This window comes from Monodelphis domestica, chromosome 1 (assembly GCF_027887165.1).
Source record: "Monodelphis domestica isolate mMonDom1 chromosome 1, mMonDom1.pri, whole genome shotgun sequence".
Lineage (NCBI taxonomy): Eukaryota > Metazoa > Chordata > Mammalia > Didelphimorphia > Didelphidae > Monodelphis > Monodelphis domestica.
The window spans coordinates 492,112,897-492,127,750 of record NC_077227.1 but is presented as its reverse complement, the minus strand read 5'-3'; the positions used below and the strand labels follow the sequence as shown (position 1 = coordinate 492,127,750).

Sequence of the window (14,854 nt, the reverse complement as noted above, 5' to 3'; positions counted from 1 at the left end):
CCTCCTTAAAAGTGTGGCCTGAGAGGGGAGCTCCAAGGCTCTGAGCAGCTCTGGTACCCAGAAAGCCCCAGGTGGAGCCAGGGAACCATGCAGCCTGGGGAGTTAAGCCGTACTTACTCCAAAGGCCCAGTATCCAAAGATGATGATGAGAAAGTTGATGGCCTCAACCAGGAACATGAAGGCATAGACATCACACACGGGGCTGAATTCTGGGTGGATAATGTTGTAGAAGAAATGTCTGATGGGCTGATAGATCTGGAGGTAACTGGGGAGTCAAAGATAAATGCAGTGTAGCCTGTATCTGAACTATACAGCTCGTCCTAGACTGTCAGGGTAGGAAGTGATTTCATGACACAGTTGATGTCTTCTACTCAGAATAACAACAATAATAATCTCCAGCACTTACATAGGGCTTCTCAGTTCTGTCAAGTGTTTTGCCTATTTTAACTCATTTGATCCTCACCATACCCCCTCTGGGAAGGGCTGTCATTTGCCCCAAAATGAGGCAAACAGAGGTTAAGTGACTCATTCAGAGCCACACAACTAGGAAGTCTCTCATGCAGGATTCAAACTCAGGCCTTTTTGACTCCAAGTTCCACTTTAAGACTGCTGGAGCCCCAGCTACAGCTCCTAAAGACCCCAAAAAAGTATCTGTGGCACTGTCAAATGGTTCAACATCAGAAACAGATATTTCATTGACTGAAATGACATTAAGAAAGATATATTAACAACTGCTGTACCCTAAGGACCATTTCATTAGAACATGAACTCCTGGGAGGCATAGACTATCCTGCTTTTCTAGGTGTATCCTGTGAACAAAGTAAATGCTTTCTTTATAAATGTTCTTTTATTCATTCGTTCAATGCCCTGGCTCAAAGAATCCTTAGACACTAAAATGGCAAAACCTAGACAATCGCCAAGTCTACTCTATTTCCCCTCTTTTTCAGGAGTGCTACCCAAGGGCACCTGGAGTAGATAGTGATAACCTCAGGACTTCAGCTCAGGTCCCCTGATTCCTGCTCTAAGGCTCATATTTCCAGCGCTTCTCCTAAACAAGAACCCTCTCAATTACGTTTCAATTGCCAGCTTTCTGACTTTCACCATCTTTTTCTTCAGCATCCTGGCAGTCAGCAGCTTTTTATTGATTGGAAATTTCCTGAACCAGCTCCTTATCTTCTTGGATCTTCTGTTCTGATTTTCCCCTGAGAAAGATACAAGACAGCATCAATTTTTCTGCTTTCAGAACCTCCCTCTCCCCACAAATCCTAAACTACTTGTCTTAAAAGATGGGCTTCTTTTCCACTGGAAGGAAATGCACATGCCTAATTTAAGGGACCAGCCCATATTCTTGAGAAGGCAAGTCATGTTTGCAGCCCCAGTGGTTCTTTATTGACCTCCTGAGGGTCTTTCTGAATAAAGGCAGGGAGATGGGGGTGGGAGGGAGATTGGCTGGTGATGCAAAGGACAGGAGGAGGCCAAAAGACACCAAGCCTGACCAGGCACAATCCTCTAGGTCAAATTCTAGTACAAAGGAAAATTTCTGAGGAGATTCCTCATTGTGTTATACAAGCAGAGATTGGGGATGGGAAGAAAATGATGCAGGGTTGGGATGGGGAGAGAGGATCCTGGGATGTAGTTAGCAGTAGTCTCTCGGTAACCGAGGATGACGATTGTCTTTGTGCGCTTTCATCTATGATAGATGAGTGTGCACAAAGACACTTGTGTGTGAAGGAGATTTAAGTGGAAAAGTCCATTCACAGAGACAGTCCCACTCTCTCGGCATTGGAAGACTGGGTCCAGTGACACGAAAAGTCGTTACATCTGGAGACTTCCTCAGCTGCATTGGATGGCCGTGTTGTCTTTTGTGCTCCAACACACCCTAAGCACTCCACAGTGCTTTGTTGCGTCGCCCTCTCAGCCGTTGAACCTTCTTATTGGTTTCTTCCATCTGTTCGGCCGAAGCAGTCTTCACATGCTACATAACATCAACTGCCCCCAAGCAGTAGTTAGGAGACAGAGAATCATCTAGTCCAGGGGTTTGTAACCTATTTTTGATAACTGTATTTTAATATTGTTTTTTATGTTCCCTTGGTAATATATTCCCTTGGTAATCCCATATGTATTATCTTATGCATTTAAAAACATTATTCTGAAAAGGGATTCATAGTCTTTACCTGACTTCCAGAGGAGCTCATGAAACAAAAAAGGTTAAGAACCTTTGCTCTAATGCAACCTCAGTACTTATCATAAGGTGAAACTGAGGCCCTAACAGGTTATCACTGCTAAAAAATGAAGGGATAAAACTGGATAAAATGGTTTTAGGGCAACCTCATATAATGAATTGGACACAATTTAGAGTCAGGAAAACTTGAATTCAGCCCTCATTTTAGATACTTAACAGTGGTATGACTTTGGGGAAGTTATTTAGCCTCTTGGAATCTCAGTTTTATAATATCTATATAATTAGAAGACTGGCATCTCCGTCCCCTAAGATCTCTTCCATCTCTAAATATATAATCTTGGGTTCCCAGGTCTTTTGAGTCCTTATCCAGAATTCCTTCTATTAGCTATTTCTTAAAGAGGCTAATAGAAAAAAGTAACCAAAAAAAGGAGGAAGAGAAAGAAAGGAGGAAAGGAACTGAGGCATCGGTAGTGAGGAAGCCACACAGAGTCTGCTAACAAAGCCTCTACAATGAATGAGGTTTGCAGAATTATGGGTGAAAATATGAAGCTTAAGATTTATTATGAATCCTCTTTTTTTTCCCTCAAAGCCCACCTTGACCCAAAGGTGTTTGTCTCTTTCTCCAGAAAGTCCATAGGGAAGGGGCAGGCTGAGGAAGAGATTGAGGCTCTTCATGCCAACCCTGGGGAAAATCCCTTGGTCTTTTGCTGCTCTGTCGATTCTTGGACTTTCTAATCTTTTTCATTTCTTGGAAGTTAGCATGGTCAGAAGATGGCTCATCCCATAGTCCCAGATTCTGGATTGGAGAGAAATAGGAAAAACTCTTAAGGATATATTTTGCTGATCTTCCTCTCCTTCCTCTCCTCTGAGCTGAAAATAGACCACTATGCCCTTACAAGCAAAGGGAGAGAAGAGAAACATCTTATGGAAGAATGGTAAGGAGCCTAATACACTCCTTCAGGGTCTGGGGAGACAGAGGTCAAAGGAATCCCCTGAGAAAACAACCCATGAATCCCAGAATGGGAGCTGTGGTACTCCTCTCACAACACCCATTCCCAGCTCTATCCCTGCCACATAATTTCTGCTCAACTAAAAATGGATGTGTAGGGTTATAAAGGACATCAAAATCCCAGAAGGTAGGCAGGAAGAATGGATTGAAATATGGCAGACTGCCACCATCTGGTGGGGGAAGGAAACAGGCATCAGGAGAACTTCCAAGCTCCATGAGGGACAGGGTCCTGGTTGTCCAGGAGATGAGGAAGTGCTTCCCCAGGCTTGAATCTGATGGAATGGCTTCCTTAGAGTCTCAACTAAAATCCTAGCTGCCTGGTGGCACAGTGGATAGAGCTACTGACCTGGAATCAGGAGGACCTTGATTCAAATCTAGCCCTTGCCCCTGTCCTTACTAAGACAGAAAGGTAGTATTAAAAAAAAGAAGAACCAAAGCAGCTAATCTTCCCTAACCCCTCTTAATTCCAGTGCTTTTCCTCTTTTAATTATTTCCCATTTTCTGCTTTGTATATAAGAGATATTTTGTCTCCCCAGTTAGATTGTAAGTTCCTCAAAGGCAGAGACTATCTTTTATCTCTTTTTGTATCCTCCACACTTAAGACAGTGCCTGGCACATACTAGGTGCTTAATAAATTTTATTGAATGAATGGATGAGTGAGTGAGTGAATGAATGACCCTGGAAGTAGACCTTAAGTGGGGTGCAAGGGCTTTGGAACAGGGCAATTCAGAAAAGGGATCTAGCCCCTGAGATCCTACTGGGAGGCCATGCCTTTCTGGGAATGCCTCTGCCTCCACCATTGTCAGGGCTGGTTTCTTCCTTGAAACCTTTTCCTTTTTAAATCCTCAAAGTCATATAAATTTCATCAGCCTGGCAAAGAGCAATGGTGCGGGAGTCAGAAGTGGATTCTAGAAGCAGCTGGGCAGCTCAGTGGATTGAGAGTCAGGCCCAGAGATGGGAGGTCTTGAGTTCAGATCTAGCCCCAGATCATTCCTCACTGCATGACCCTCAATAAGTCACTTGACCCCTATTGCCTAGCCCTTGCAACCAATAAAGTTAGAAGTGGATTTCTGTCCCTGCTCTGACACTAATCTGGGCCATGCATGGTCTCTGCCATTGAAATCACAAATCTGGTTCCTATCCCTCATCTCCATCCCATTCCCATCCTAGTCCCTCTCCCTAGGATTAACTATTATAGAAAAACATCCATTAAATGAGAATAATGTCTACCTCATATATATGAGGTTAAAAGGGGAGAGAGAGAGAACACATCTGTGATTTAATTTATGAAAACTCCTTCTGCAGACATAGAAGCTACCCTACCACGAGTAGTCCTAGTCAATTAGAGTACTAAGTCGTTAAGAAATTGGCCCAGGGTCATAAGGCTAGGATGTGTCAGAGGCAAGATTTGAACCCAGGACTTCATGGCTTAGAGACCAACTCTCTGACTCCCAAGACAAGAATGATTAAATAGGAAACTCCCAAGAGAGACAGTAAGGCTTGCTTCCTTTAGAGGTTGAGGGGGATGGGAAGCTTCTGGGACCCCTATGGTAGTGTCCACTTCTTCCCCCAAAAGGGAACACCTCTCATTCTGCTTGCTTGCTCTGGCATGGTTTCTAATTCATTCCTCAGGTGCAAAAATCTCTAGTTTCTTCCTATGGCTGGGAAAGATAGAGGTTGTATGTTCTGAAGGATATCTGAAGAAGAAAGGTAAAGGAAAAAGGAAAGGTAGGAATTTCTTCATATTTACTTCTTGTCTTAAGCTCAGAACTGTGAGTGTTCATCCCTGGGAAGAAAGCTCACTGAAATGAGCTTTGGAGGAAATTTGGTTTCCTAAGGATTCCTGGCACCAAGCCCAATGGGATTATAGGATACAGTTAAAAATTAAAATTAAAAAGTTCCAGAACCAAACCTGATTTAAAACTGCCTTTAAGACACACCTACACACCAGTGAAAAATACTAGTGCCTGCAGGTCAGGCAGGCATCCTGACCAGGAGTCAGAAATTCAAGGGCACTGAAGCATCAACCCCCAGGGCCTTTGGGCAAGGCAAACCGCTTTCTCCTTTGGAATATGGGGACACTGATTTAAGCCCATTACATGTGAGAACTGTGAAATTTAACTAATTAAGTTTTCCTTCATTAATTAATTAATTAATTTTTCCTTCATTAAAAAAAGAAAGACCTAAAAAGCAAGAATTACTAGGAAATGATAAAGTGAATTAAAGCCACTTCAAAAAAACAACACACCCTCTTCAAGATTTACCTTCAGGATTGACCGATGATAGAACAAAGCCAGCAGTTGCACAAGGTCATAGTGGGCATAACCACTCTTCTTTTCGATCCCGACTATATTTGGCAGAGCAAATGGCTTTTCTCCATGTATACCAGCATAGAGCTTTGTGGTCCAGGGCAAAAATCCAAACTGTGAGAAATATTTGACCACTACTGCTGCCTAAAGAGAGAGAAGGGAAGGGAGAGAACACACAGAACCAGCTGAAAGTATTCATTAAGTATAAAATTAGTCTTTCTTAGACCAGAGATTTCCCTGAGGGGGATTATCTGTAGAAATAAGAGTAAGAGAAAAAAATAGCACACCATGCCAGACTCTCTGGATACCACTGAGTGACAGTGCTAAAGTCTATCTAGGAGAAGGGAAGTGACCCTGGGCATGTTTCTTCCTCTCTTTGGGCCTCATGGTCATCGTCTGTAAAATGGTCAGGTTGAACTAGACAAACTCTAAGAACCCTTCCACCTCTAAATAAAAATCCTATGATTTTGTTCAACCCTTTAAAATTCCGTTGAGATGATTATTCTTTTCTTTTTGTGTGTGTGATTTGGACTAGATGATGAGGTTCCTTTCAACTCTAAAAGTCTGCTTCTAAATTTTTTCTAGTATTTATTGCCTGTTAACAGGTTTGACATAGTTCCCAAATAGTAGCCAAATTCCAACATTCTCTCAGCCCACAATCCCACAACTAAAGCATTTCTTGTGGTCGTTATCCTAAAGAACTATCCTCTTTTTATACTGAAAATGCTTTTAAAGTGGTTTTGTTACCCAAAGCACAATCCCTGGTCTTTGGTGTTGTTTACTTATGTCCAACTCTTTGTTGTTATTCACTTGTGTCCCACTCTCCATGACTCCATTTGAGATTTTCTTGGCAAAATACTGGAGTGGTTTGCAATTTCCTTCTACAGCTTATCTGACAGATGAGGAAACTGAGGCAAACAAGATCAAGTGACTTGGCCAGAGTCAAAACAGGTAGTAAGTGTCTGAGGTCAAATTTGAACTCAGGTCTTCCTGACTCCAGGTCCAGTGCTGTAATCACAGCATCATCTAGCTACTCCAATGTGCACCTACCACTGGTCACCACCATACTTATTCAGAGCCCAACTGTGTTATTCATCTTGCTCTACCTGAAATCTCACATCTCATTTCTGCCTGTGAAATTTGAAATCTGCCCCATCCTTCAATATCCCAGCTCAAATGTTACCTTGTCCTTGTCCTTGAAGTCTTTCCTGGTCTTCCCCAAGATAGAAGTGTCTTCTCTGATGTCTGACCTCCTATTTTACATTTATGGTACGTATTCTACTCAATCTTGTTTTTTATTTACTTCTATACTTAGATTATCTCTCTTACTAAACTCTGAGTTCCTTATTCATTTTCTATCTTCTTGTTTTGGGCCCCAAAGATGCTTCTTTCAGCTTAAAGGATACCACAGCTAATCAGCAATCATAGGAAAAGATGTTCTAAATGACTCTTGAGTGGAGAAATGCAAAATTAAAACAATGCTGAGGTACCACCTCACACCTATCAGATTGGCCAATATAGCATAAATGAAAGTGATCAATGTTGGAGGGGATGTGGCAAAATTGGGGTACCAATGCTTTATTGGTGGAGTTGTGAACTGATACAACCATTCTGGAGAGTAATTTGGAACTATACCCAAAGAGCCATAAAACTGTGAATAACTTTGATCCTGTAATGCCATACTATTGGGTCTATATCCCAAAGAGATACTTAAAAAAAAAAAGGAAAAGGATTTACAAAAATATTCATTGCAGTTCTTTTTTTGTGGTAACAAAGAATTGGAAATTGAGGGGATGCCCATCAATTGGGGAATGGCTGAACAAATTGTGGTACATGTTGGTGATGGAATACTATTGTGCTATAAAAAATGATAATCAAGATGATTTCAGAAAAAAAGCTGGAAAGATCTGCATGAAGTGATGCAGAGCGAAATAAGCAGAACCAAAAGAACATTGTACAAAGTAACAGCAATATTGGATGATGATCAGCTCAAAACAATGCAGTGATCTGGGACAATCCTGAAAGACATGATGGGGAATTCTATCCACCTCCAGAGAAAGAACTGTTAAGAGTTGGATGGATGTAAATCAAAATGTACTATCTTTTACATCAGTATAGTTACAGTTTTATTTGTGGGTTTTGGTTATGTATAATTTTGCTCTTACAATAATGACCAGCATGGAAGTGGGTTTTGCATGATAATAAAAACAAAATTTTTAAAAATCATGAAGTATATTCAGCAATATTGTGAGACAAAAAGGTTTTATACTATTAACAACATAAAAATATGTGAAACCTCAAAAAAAATCATGGAGGAATGATAGCATCCTTTTAAGAACAAGCTTCTGATGCTAATCCTATCATTCCATTCTGAAGGGACTTCAGCTAATTGTTAAATTGCAAGCCCATGCTGGAAGGAATTGTAACTTTACTAAACTATTTTCCATAGTACTTTCCCCACAATACTCTCTACAAGAAGAGGCAAATAATAAATATTTGCTGATTTTTGTTGCAAAAAAAGAAGAAAAAGAAAAAGAATGCCACGGCTAAAAAGGATTTTAAAATGTTATACAATTTTAAAATTAATTTATTTAGTCAATTTAGGACATTATTCCTTGGTTACAAGAATCACATTATTTCCCTCCCTCCCCTTTCTCCACCCTTCCCGCAGCCGACACGCAATTTCGTTGGGTATTATTTGTGTCCTTGATCAGAACCTATATCCATGTTGTTGGTGTTTGCACTAGGATGTTCATTTAGAGTCTATAGTATGGACCCTGGAGTCAGGGACAACTTCCTGAGTTCAAATCTGACCTCAGACACTTATTAGCTATCTGATCCTGGGCAAGTCACTTCATCCTATTCCACCTTAATTTCCTCATCTGTCAAATGAGCAGCAGAAGTAAATGGCAAACCACTCCAGTATCTTTGCCAAGAAAGCCCCAAATAGGGTCATGAAGACTCAGACATGACTGAAAAGACTGGACAACACAACATCAACAGGTGATCTATTGGTCCTACCTCTGTGTAAAAGATAGCAGCCATCCAGAAACGTTTAGGAGGCCTCGGAACAGAGAGCATAGCCCATAAGAAGCACAGAATGGGGAGCACCAGTGTCAGAATGGAAGCTGAGACCATGTGGTTTAGAATGATGATGAAGTAACAGAGCATTTCAGACTTGGACTCAATCAGCCTGTATAGCTCCAAAGTAAGCTTCACCAGTTGAGGGAGGCTCCTAAAGAACTTGTCTGACTCCTGCAGCTCAGGATCATGAAACATCCTGAAAGGAAAAACAAATCCAGTTGGAACAAATCAAAGACATCCCTCAGTAGCTGCTTGAAAGGAGACACAGGGTAGTGGAGAGAGCAGAAGACTCAGGATTGAATCCTGCCTCCAACATTTACTGTGTGATCTTGGCCAAGTGGTTCTACTCTTCCAAACCTCATCTGTGAAATATGAACAATAATGCTTCCACTGTCTACCTCTTGGAGATGTTGTAAGGAAGCCTATAAAACCTGAAGCACTGTATAAGCTACTTTCATTAAAGAGGGCTGGATCTGGAGCAAAAGGCACTGGGGTTCAAATCCTAGCTCTTCTCTTTACTATCTACCTAATCTTGGATAAGGCATTTCTCCTTGTCTGTAAAATAAAGATGTTTAATCTCAGGATCTGGGAAGTCCCTTTCCATTCTAATTATAAATAACTACAGATGAAGATAGACCTGTTTAAGAAGACCTTCAAACTAAAAATCTTTTTTTAAAATGAAATCTAATAACCAGGAGGTAGTTATCCATTTCATTAAAATAATTCCTTTTCCTTTAAATAGAGTTCTCCTTAGAGTATTTAAAATATTTAATTTACAAAAATTCTATTTGCTCAAAATTTTTGTGGTACATATTTGATTATTCAAGAAGCAGCATGGCATCGCAGATAGAAGACTGGCCTTAGAGCCAGGATCCTGAGTTTGAATCCTTTCTCTGACACATGTTAACATAAGTGACCTTGGGAAAACCACTTAACTTTCATAGCTCTGAAGGTAGAGGGAGTTTCCTCACTGGGAGTTCTCTGAACCAATGAAATCAAAGATCCAGGCTCCATTACTAATTTCTTCTAAAGACTCACTAGCCTCTAGCTACCTGGGGCATATAGCTTATCTCTAAGTCAAGTAGTGTTATCTAGTGATTTGCACTCCCCTCAATCAAAGCAGCTAATCACATTTAGGAAAGGAGGAAGGGAGGACTAGAGGGAAGGAGGGAGAGAGGGAGGAAGAAAAGAAGGGAAAAAGGAAGGAAGGAAGGAAGGAAGGAAGGAAGGAAGGAAGGAAGGAAGGAAGGAAGGAAGGAAGGAAGGAAGGAAGGAAGGAAGGAAGGAAGGAAGGAAGGAAGGAAGGAAGGAAGGAAGGAAGGAAGGAAGAAAGGAAGGGAGGGAGGGAGGGAGGGAGGGAGGGAGGGAGGAAGGAAGGAAGGAAGGAAGGAAGGAAGGAAGGAAGGAAGGAAGGAAGGAAGGGAGGGAGGGAGGAAGGGAGGAAAGAAGGGAGGGAGGAAGGAAGGAAGGAAGGAAGGAAGGAAGGAATGAAGGAAGGAAGGAAGGGAGGGAGGGAGGAAGGGAGGAAAGAAGGGAGGGAGGAAGGAAGGAAGGAAGGAAGGAAGGAAGGAAGGAAGGAAGGAAGGAAGGAAGGAAGGAAGGAAGGAAGGAAGGAAGGAAGGAAGGGAGGAAGGGAGGGAGGAAAGAAGGGAGGGAGGAAGGGAAGAAAAAAGGGAGAAAGGCAAAAAGGAAGGAAGGAAGGAAGGAAGGAAGGAAGGAAGGAAGGAAGGAAGGAAGGAAGGAAGGAAGGAAGGAAGGAAGGAAGGAAGGAAGGAAGGGAGGGAGGGAGGGAGGGGGGGGGGAGGGAGGGAGGAAGGAAGGAAGGGAGGGAGGGAGGGAGGGAGGAAGGAAGGAAGGGAGGGAGGGAGGGAGGGAGGGAGGGAGGAAGGAAGGAAGGAAGGGAGGGAGGGAGGGAGGGAGGAAAGAAGGGAGGGAGGAAAGAAGGGAGGGAGGAAAGAAGGGAGAAAGGCAAAAAGGAAGGAAGGAAGGAAGGGAGGAAGGAAGGAAGGAAGGGAGGAAGGGAGGGAGAAAGGCAAAAAGGAAGGGAGGAAAGAAGGGAGAAAGGCAAAAAGGAAGGAAGGAAGGAAGGAAGGAAGGAAGGAAGGAAGGAAGGAAGGAAGGAAGGAAGGAAGGAAGGAAGGAAGGAAGGAAGGAAGGAAGGAAGGAAGGAAGGAAGGAAGGAAGGAAGGAAGGAAGGAAGGAAGGAAGGAAGGAAGGGAGGGAGGGAGGAAGGGAGGGAGGGAGGGAGGGAGGAAGGAAGGAAGGGAGGGAGGGAGGGAGGGAGGGAGGAAAGAAGGGAGGGAGGAAAGAAGGGAGGGAGGAAAGAAGGGAGGGAGGAAAGAAGGGAGAAAGGCAAAAAGGAAGGAAGGAAGGAAGGAAGGAAGGAAGGAAGGAAGGAAGGAAGGAAGGAAGGAAGGAAGGAAGGAAGGAAGGAAGGAAGGAAGGAAGGAAGGAAGGAAGGAAGGAAGGAAGGAAGGAAGGAAGGAAGGAAGGAAGGAAGGAAGGAAGGAAGGAAGGAAGGAAGGAAGGAAGGAAGGAAGGGAGGGAGGGAGGGAGGGAGGAAGGGAGGAAGGGAGGGAGGAAAGAAGGGAGGGAGGAAGGGAGGAAGGGAGGGAGGAAAAAAGGGAGGGAGGAAGGGAGGGAGGAAAGAAGGGAGGGAGGAAAGAAGGAAATCTTGCCTTTCAAGGAGTAAATCTTTAGCTGTCAATAATGGGAAAGAGGTTTTTCTTTTGAACCTAGTGGTCTCTTTCTTCCTCTGACTTGGTAAGGAAGTAATCAAGTCTTTGGTTTCTGATAAGGAGCTTCTTTGTTGAGTTTGCACTGAGCTGCTGTTGGGTGTACTGGCTTCTTGACAAACAGGTCCTGAGTCTGGCTTGCCCTCATCTTCTTCATCCAGGCTTTTCTCATCATCACTTGCATAGTCATCATCCATCTTTGAGAGTTTCCTAGGTCCCCCAAATGTCAAAACAGAACACAAAGTACCAAAACTTTTGAAAATAAATACATTAAATTCATATAAGATCAATTTTAAGCATCAAGAAAACCCCATTAAGGATTTTCAATCATTTGGATGGGGCTGAACTGAGATTTATATTTATCCAATCTATGAAGAAAGAATTCATTGAACAAATTGTTAGTGTAAAGATTCAGGGCATGAATTGACTCATTCAGAAGGACAAGGGTTCTCTGGTAATTCATTTTCATTTACACAATTTATTAATAAACCATTCTTTTCTGTTCTGTAAAGCAAGCCTCCCAAGAAGCTTTAGTAGACAAGTCTTTGTTAAGCCTGATCTACTTTGCTCAAAGTACTTGGCATGTAGTAAACATTTACTGAATGAGTGCTTATTGATTGGAGGAAAAATGATGGGCTTGAAGTCAGAACATTATGAGACCTTGGCCAAGTCATATATTTCCTTGGAATCTCAGTTCCTTTATATCTAAAAGGATGGGTTAGAAGGTAATTATCTTTAAGGACCTTTCCAGTTCTGATATTCTATGACAAGCTACAAAGCATTTTCTAGAATTTTCTTATTAACAAAATTTCCTTCTGATCATTTGGATCATTTAAATCTTATAGGAAAAAGAGAACGTGGATTATCTGTGATGTTGTTTTTTAACTAGGTAGCAGGTTACAGTGTAATTGGAAATGACATCAAGAAAATGTAATTATTTATAATAACCAAACTTGGTCCCAGAGAAGAGGTGAGAAAATGCATTTCCCCTCTCTTCTTTACATAGAAAACAGGACTATGGTTGTAGAATACTGCATATGCTATCCAGGTAGAGGCCTGGGTTAGTTTTGTTGAACTGATTTCTCCCCTCTTTCTTTTTTAATCTTCATTATATGAAATGGCTTTCTGGGAAGAGGAGGGCAAAGTAAATATTCAGAAATGAAGGCAACATAAAAACAAGCGATCAATCTTATAAAAACTAAGTTGCAGGGTAATTAGGGTAAATTATTTTTGTGCTCATTGGGGCCAATATTTTTTGGCTGTGGGTTTAATGTGATGATATCAGCAAAAGGCTGCTTTGAAAATGATTTTTTTTAAATTCTGATTTCCACTGTTTGCATAGCAAAATTTTGACCTTAATAGACCCAAAACTTTCATCAAGTCCTTTTCACCTGGGTGCCATGCTGTCCTCAAGAGACTGTGCCTCTTCTCGAGTTGGTGGATGGCCCAGTGATGATGGCAGGTCCTCAAAGTCATTCTTGGCAGGGTCCTTCCACTCTCCAGCCTGCAACTGAAACTCCTCTCTGGGTGAGTGCTGACTTGAGGTGTCTTTATCTCTACATGGATCCCCTGTAGGAATCACCTCCTCTTCTGACTCGTCTGGTAACTGTGCATTGTCCTTCTGTAATTGCTGGTGCTCAGGTAACCTAGCATTTCCCTGATCTTCTGCTCCTGGCTTTCTTTCCTTTATTTTGACAGGTGTTGTTTTCTGTTTCTCCTGAAGCTTTAAATGGTAGAATCTCAAAATGTCCTCTTTCGTGGTCTTGCCTCCCTACAATGACATTTTACAATTTCATTTTTCAAATAAAATGTGGGGCTTGGGTTCCCCAAACAGGAACTAGACATTATTTCCCCCCTCTATGAATTCCCAAAGGCTATCTCCTATGTCATGAAGGTACCAATTTCTCAATTTTACCCTTCAGAATTTTTATCTTCTTTTAGGGTTAAGACTAGTTGTTAACTGTAGAACAACAATGTTCTACAGTTGTAGATGTAAATAGTAATTTAATGTAAATGTAAATAGTCATTTAAGGTTTGAAAAAGAATTAACATATTATCTTTGATTCTCACATCTGTTAGGTAGATGCCATATTGCCCCTGTTTTTCAAATGAAGAAATTGTGGCAGGGGAAAGTTAAGTGACTTGCCCAGGGTCACACAGCTAGTAAGGATCTAAGCTAGGATTTGCCCTCAGGATTTGACTCTAAATTTAGTGCCTATCTACTATACTGCTTTGCTGCCACATGTAATCTTCTCTGATTTTCCCAACCAAAAAATGACCTCTCCTTCTTTTAATGTCCTAGGATTCTTTGTCTGGACCTCTCTTTTAGCTCCATCACTCTCTTCCTTGCATTATTTTATTTATCTGAATCGATGTCGTTGCTCCCTCCGCCCCACAGACTCTAATTACTTTGAGGGAAGGGTCTCATTTAACTAGAGTGAGATGGGCTCTAATCTTAGCTTTGCTACCTAGTCCTTGCATGATCACAGGCAAGTAACTGAAACTTCTGGGCTTCATTATCGTCATCTATAAAATAAGTCGGTTGAACTAGATGACATATACAGTTCCTTTGAGCTCTGGATCTATGATTTCATATTTCACTTTTGACTTTGTGTCCCTAGCAGTGACTTTTGTTACTAGATATTTAATGTTTTTTAATCAAACCCTCTGAAGATTCCTATATATCTTAGATGTCCAAACAATTCACTTTAGAATCAGGGCATTCCCTTCCCTGAAGAAAGGATGCTTTAAGCTAAGTTCATCAAGGGAACACCTCTCTGTTCTCTCCAGGACTTCTCTGAGGTTGCTGGTTGCACTTGGCAGGAAGAAGAATCGTTTTTGTTAAGCTTTTGATCTGAGCACGTAGAAGTCTGTGCATGGGGAGTAGTGGCAAAGACCCTGGTGAGGAGCTCACAAAGGACATAAATCATTAGCCAGACTAACCACTGATGTGGCTGAGCTGAATGATTCAAAGAACTTGACATCATTCAAGGGTGACTTCTTTGAAGCTCCATGGCCCTTACCTTACAGAGCCCTCTCAGTAACATGCACCGCTCCATCCTCAACACAGTAGTTATGTCCCAGCTCTCTTTGTACAGGGAGTGCACTGCTGCTGTGGTGTCCTGCAGCAGCACTTTTCCAAAGACCCATGAAAATTTGACCATATTGATTATTCTATGCATTAGAATTTCTGTGAAGGAGAAGAGAAAACCAAGCTGGAATAACAAATCAATCCTCCAAATATTTATGCTACCGAGCCCTCATGCTATATATTTCATAGACTTTCCATTCTGAGAGTCAAAACAAAATTGAACATTGCTCAGCTAATTCAAGAGGAAAACCTCCCAGGGTACCAAGACTTAATATTTCCAGTGTGAACCTCAGGAGACAGGAAAACTAGGTCTTTTCTAAATTTTCTGTTTCTCCTGTTCTGAACTTATGTAAACCTTAAAATTTCTTAGACTTATAAATGTTGGAAATTTCACCATTGGGAAATTTCATACTTGGAAAATTTCTTACTGATAGTCTATTGGAA

General features: G+C 41.7%; 1 protein-coding gene across 1 annotated transcript; it reads right to left on the bottom strand.

Annotated features, from left to right (window-relative positions):
* Positions 1-2,722: 2,722 nt before the first annotated feature.
* Positions 2,723-14,506, bottom strand: LOC100027145 (piezo-type mechanosensitive ion channel component 2-like). Its single transcript, XM_056817271.1, has 6 exons — positions 14,343-14,506; positions 12,711-13,090; positions 11,263-11,529; positions 8,522-8,780; positions 5,456-5,644; positions 2,723-2,978 (listed from the first exon to the last, which is right to left on the bottom strand). The coding sequence occupies exons 1-6, from the start codon at positions 14,499-14,501 to the stop codon at positions 2,766-2,768; spliced, it is 1,467 nt and encodes a 488-aa protein (XP_056673249.1). The 5' UTR covers positions 14,502-14,506; the 3' UTR covers positions 2,723-2,765.
* Positions 14,507-14,854: the final 348 nt, after the last annotated feature.

What these genes read in the sequence shown, in the direction of transcription:
- LOC100027145 (XM_056817271.1), bottom strand. Translation starts at nt 14,501, where the DNA reads ATGCATAGAATAATCAATATGGTCAAATTTTCATGGGTCTTTGGAAAA. An exon ending in GAGGACAGCATGGCACCCAG is followed by an intron (nt 11,530 to 12,710) that starts GTGAAAAGGACT and finishes TGGGGGACCTAG; the next exon opens with GAAACTCTCAAAGATGGATG. An exon ending in CTGCTATCTTTTACACAGAG is followed by an intron (nt 5,645 to 8,521) that starts GTAGGACCAATA and finishes CTCTCTCTTTAG; the next exon opens with GCAGCAGTAGTGGTCAAATA.